Source organism: Tupaia chinensis, unplaced genomic scaffold (assembly GCF_000334495.1).
Source record: "Tupaia chinensis unplaced genomic scaffold, TupChi_1.0 Scaffold146907_1, whole genome shotgun sequence".
In the NCBI taxonomy this organism is placed as follows: Eukaryota; Metazoa; Chordata; class Mammalia; order Scandentia; family Tupaiidae; genus Tupaia; species Tupaia belangeri.
The window spans coordinates 1475657-1481393 of NW_006206760.1; the positions used below are offsets into that span (position 1 = coordinate 1475657).

Genomic DNA, 5737 nt, shown 5'->3' on the forward strand with positions numbered 1-5737 from the left:
AACCCATCGGGCAGACCAGAATCATCTTAGAACAGCAGGGGATGTGAGCACAAGTCAGTAAGAGAAAGGGATGCTATTTAATGGAAGTGGTGACCTGCTGTCACTAGGACACATTCCGATCAAGCAAACATGAAAACATTTATTTAAAAGGGTCTATCAGCTAGGCCATAAAACATCTTTAAAAATCTCAGAGAACTAGTCTTACACAACACAATTCGGCCCGCTGTAGTTGAGTTAAAAACATTTTTTTAAAGATAAAAAAGCCATCTGTTCAGAAATTTTAAAACCACTTCTAAATTACCCGAGAGTTAAGGAATAAAAATTAATCACGATCCAAATTCAAAAATAACAAAATAATTTTAAAAAATAAAGTGTTGAGTACTAAAATTCTGGGACCAGCTAAAGACCAGCACACAGGAAAATTAAATTATTAAATGCTCATTTAGAAAATGACCTAAACTTTCAAATAAAGAAGCTTTCAAAACAATAGAAAAAGGAAAATAGACTTCTTTTTTTTTTTTTTTTTTGGAGAGGTTTTTGCTATAGGGCGCGTGCGCTCGCCAGACAGACGAGAGAAACAAGGGGAGAGAAAGCGAGAAATCACCCCCCAGGGGAGATGGTCACGCCGCAATCCCTTCTCCTCCATTCTCCTCTCGGGATCTTGGGCACGCACGCACACGCGCCTGGTGTGAGTTCTAAGCCACTAGGTCCGGGACGCGAACAGCGGTTGACTACGTGGGAGTCCAGCAACATAGCCATTACACTAACCGCTGGTGCCTGGAAAATCGATTTCTTAAAAAGAAAAAGTGTAGAATAAAGAGAAATAGAAGTGAATTAAACCTAAAAAAAATCACAATAGAGATCAACAAAGCCAAGAATTGTTTATGTCAAAAGACAAAAAAAAAAGAAAAACTGATCTCTTGATCTTAATAATCAAGAAATAAAGATTACGTAAACATATTAGGATTAAAAAGAGAAATTTAACACAGGAGAGATACCACTGGTAAAAGAATACTACAACTGTTTTATTTTTTGCTCTTTTTAGAGGTTTTTGCTATAGAGTGCATGCGCACTTGCCAAACAGACAGAGAGAGACAGAGAGACAGAAAGCTAGAAATCAGAAAGACAGTGAGAAACAGAGAAACAGAAAGTGAGAAATAGCCCCCCGGGGCAATGGCCACGCCGCAATCCCTTCTCCTCCATTCTCCTCTCGGGATCTTGGGCACATGGGCACACACGCACACACGCCCGGTGTGAGTTTAAGCCAAGTACATGGGAGCCCGGCGACATAGCCATTATGCCAGCCGCTGGTCCCGAGAATACTACAATTGTTTTAATAAATTCTTAATAAATTTAAAAACTTTAGTAGCATAGAAAAAATTCCAGCTGAACTTTCACACAAAGAAAACATCAGATCCAGGCAATTTTATAAGTAAATTGTAACAAACATTCGGATTTAGATAAACTCAGAAAAGAAAAAAAAAAAAAAATAACTATCATACCAAAGTCACGCAAGGCAGGTCAAAGGAAGGAAGGGAAAACTGTAGGTCAATCCTACTCGTTCTTACAAGTGCCACAATCCTCCACGGACTGATCTTAGGTGAACCACATCCAGTAACACATCCGAAAGTTAACGAAAATGTAGTGATGCGTGCACAGTGCCCCACGGGCGAACCCTGAAAATAGCATGCGAAGTGAAAGACGCCAGACGGAAAGGTCTGCGTGGCTCCACTGACGGGAAAGGTCCAGAACAGGACACCCATGGGGACAGAAGACAGATCTGTGGTTGCCAGGAGGATGCAGAAACAGAGTAATGAAGGGAGAGTAATATTCTGCAACTAGACAGTGAGGATGACCGCACGACCCTGGGAGTGTACAGAAGTTAGGTTCCCCTTTCATTAGGGATACGATCATCAATAGTTCAAGTTACCAAGGAAAGACGAGCCCGACCAAATGAAACCAGGCCTATCTCTAAGGAAATACAGAGCACAAAGCAAAACCCGCTGCACGTCCATACTCTGAGGGGCTTTTTCGGTCAAGTCAAGCAACCTAAGAATAAAGTGTATCTTGAAAGAAAACAGGTTAGGAACGGAGACGTTAAACAAAGCTGGGTATCTGCTACCTCTTCCACGTCTACCTTCGGAGCACCTTTCAGTACTCCAAGGCTCTGGGCAAGAAACCGGGTCGAACGCATGAACAACCAAACAACCACAATTTGTCAACAGTCGGCAGTGCAGGTGGGCCACATCCCAGGGTCTGCTCTAGTTTCAAAATACTAACTATATAGGACAGTGAGAATTGGACTGTTAACCTCCTTTTAAAAACAAAAACATACATATTCTTCATAAGACTGAAAAAAAAAAAAAAGAAAAAAACACAGGCAATATAAAATGTTATCAGCTTAGAGGCAAAGCTGCAATCTAATCCATTTTGTTTAGCATTCATGGGGGGAAATCTAAATAGATTTTCTATCACCGTCATAAAATTCAAAACATGCTAGACCGCCTCCAAGTTTTACCTTGCAAGTTCCTTTGGTTTGAATTTCCACCAGGTATCCGGTTCCCGGAAAAGGACTTTATACTTATGTTTCTGAGACTACGTACAAAAAAAGACAAAAAGTTGTAAACATAGTTATTTCCATGTTCACTATTTTCAAACTCATAGCGCAATAAAAGTGCAAGCATTTAAAGGTTGATCAAATCTTGATGGGTGGGTTAAACTGGTAAAATGTAGACTCTCTTTGACCCAACAATTAAATTCCAGAAGTTGACACTGATAAATACAGACAAACCCACACATACATACAAACACACACACACACACACACACACACACACACACGATACAGAGTTAAGCATTAATGGTAATTGCAAAAGAACACAAATAATTGAGTGGCTGTTAATATGCAAATGGCAAATGGTACAACCATAAAATGAATATGTTATACGGTAAGTTTTTTAATTATGCATTTGTTTACAAGACAAGGTCCTTTAACAGCTAAGAGGGCCAGCCCTGCAGTATGGCAGTTAGGTACTATGCATGGGATCTCGCATGGCTGATCCTGGTTCAAATCCTGTCCCAGTGGCGTGAAAAATATGCCAACTTCATGTGAGTCTATGCCCCAAATCCTGACAGCAAGGAGAAATAGAGATAAAAAGGATGGTGGGGACCAGAAGATGACGTAGTGGTTACATCGCTGGACTCCCATGTGACTGACTGTGGTTTGAGTCCCAGACCCAGTGACTTGGGAATCATGCCAAATGCGTGTGCATGCGTGCCCAGGATCCAGGGAGGAGAAAGTTGGAGAAGGGACTGCGGTGTGGCCATCTCCCTGGGGGGTGATTTCTCACTTCCCCTCTCACTGTCTCTCTCTCTCTCTCTCTCTCTCTGGCAATTGTACGCACCCACTGACAATTAAAAAATCTCTAAGAGAATGAGATAAAGAATTTTCACTTAGGGGCCAACCCATGGCCTATTCGTGAAGGCAGCTGAATCTCACATGGGCAATCACAATTCCTTCTCCTCTAATCTCTTCTTGGGATCCTGGGTACACATTCACACACACACACACACGCACCCTATGAAGGTATCAAGTCACCAGATCCAGGACTCAAACCACGGTCAGCCATGTGGGAATCCAGTGATGTAACCATTACACCAACTGCTGGTCTCCCCAATAATTTCAAACTATTAAACATATGACAACAGGCCCAGCCATGACAGAGAACGCTAGCTGAGGCCATGTGGGAGGCTAAATTCAATTCCTAACCCATCCTGAAAACCAGGCACAGCAGTGTAAGCCTATAGTCCCAGCTACTTAGGAAACCGAGGCAGGAAAACTCTGAGCTTAGGGCCACCATGGACAACACAGCAGACCAAGGCCAGCTCCACAGACTAGTGGTTACGGGAGCCAGATCCCACATGGTCAACCGTGCAGTTCAAATTCCAGCCACACCCGCTTGAAAACCACACCAGGCCTGTGTGCATGCATACCTAACTCCCAACAGGATGGAGATAGGAAGAAGAAGGGAGAGCAACGTGACCACACCCTGTGGGGGGGTGCTCTCTCCCTTTCCTTCTCTCTCTGTCTCTGGCAAGTGCACACCCTTCTGGCAAGTACGTAAAAGTTGGAGGGGCTGGCTGGTGACTTGGTGGTTAAAGTCGCTGGATCCCACGTGGCTGGCTGAGTAGCTCTCGTTCTCGACTGGACAGCTGAAAACCACACCAGGCATGTGAGCACACGCCCAAGATCTGAAGAGGAGAATGGAGGAGAAGGAATGGCCACCCCTCCTGTGGGGTGCTTTCTCCCTTCCTTCCCTCCCTCTGTCTCTCCAGTGAGCACATGTGCCCTATAGAAAAAAAGGAATAAGAAGACTGAAGGAGCCAGGCATGGTGGCATGCACTAAGGCCCCAGCTACCCAGGAGGCTGAGGCAGGAGCACTCCATAACAAGACCCTGACAAAAACACACACACAGGGCTCGAGCGCACACAACAAATAACAAACTAACACTTGTAACAACTTAGGGTACAAACCAAAGCAACATACGGCTTCATTTCCCACGCCTGCAGGTTTGTATTATCTATTATTATGGGAGAGATCTTTTTCTCAAATGCTTCTTTTGCTGAAAGACACAACAGAAAACAACAAAGCATTTGTTAATGACAATACTAAGTGTAATCTTGACTTTGTACATCTGATCCTGTTTTTGCGATTTGAAAATCACACATACATGTAATTCTACATGAATTCTAAATATCACTTTTTCTTTTTTTAAAAAATTTTTTGCCATATCAGGGGTGTGTCCTCACCAGAGAGACAGAGAGAGAGAGACAGAGAGTGAGAAATCACCCTCCCAGGGGGATGGCCATGCCACAATCCCTTCTCCTCCATTCTCTTCTTGGAATTTTGGGCACGCATGCACACGCACCCAGAGTGAGTTTTAAGCCACCAGGTCCAGGACTCAAACCACGATCAGCTACGTGGGAGTTAAGTGACGTAACCATTATGCCATCTGCTGGTCCCCTAAATATCACTTTTGAGGACATGAAAAATTAAAAGTTTGGGTAATTGATAAATGATAAAATGCTAAATAAATAAACACTAAAGTTACATAAAATCAGAGAAAATTAGATCATGCTAAAAAGTAACATGGTGTCCTGGATTAGAATCTGAAACAAAAAAGGAAAAACTATAATCCAAAAAACGTAGTTTGGAGTTTAGTTAATAATAATGTACCAGTGCTGATTTCTTTGACAAAAGTACCACGGTAATAAAAGATGTTAACAAAATGGGTGAAGTGTACACAAAACTCTCTATACTAACTTGGCAACTTTTCCATAAATATAAATTTTTTCCACAGTAAAGTCTAAAAACAAACAGAAACAGAAACACAAAAGATGCACTGGTTTAAAATTAAAAAAAAAAAAATTATGATACTCTCTTGTAAAAGAGATTTCCTTATAAAACTAATTTTCCCCCAAAGAAATAGACCATTTAAAAGATCAGTGATGGAGGGACCAGCAGTTAGCGTAATGGCTATGTCGCTGAACTCCCATGTAGTCAATCACGGTTCGAGTCCCAGACCCGGTGGCTTAAACTCACTCTGGGCGCGTGTGCGTGTGTGCCCAAGATGCCGGGAGGAGAATGGAGGAGAAGGAATTGCAGCGTGGCCATCCCCCATGGGGGGTGATTTCTCGCTTTCTGTCTCTCTGTCTTTCTGGAGAGTGCTCGTGCCC

The 5737-nt window shown here is 42.7% G+C and overlaps 1 protein-coding gene across 1 annotated transcript in view; it reads right to left on the reverse strand.

The window, feature by feature from the left end:
• Positions 1–5737, reverse strand: part of N4BP2 (NEDD4 binding protein 2) — a 71828-nt gene that overhangs the window by 36174 nt on the left and 29917 nt on the right. Inside the window, 2 exon segments of the mRNA XM_027768590.1 lie at positions 2519–2595; positions 4535–4623. Of these exon segments, the coding sequence (XP_027624391.1) occupies positions 2519–2595; positions 4535–4623 (166 nt within the window).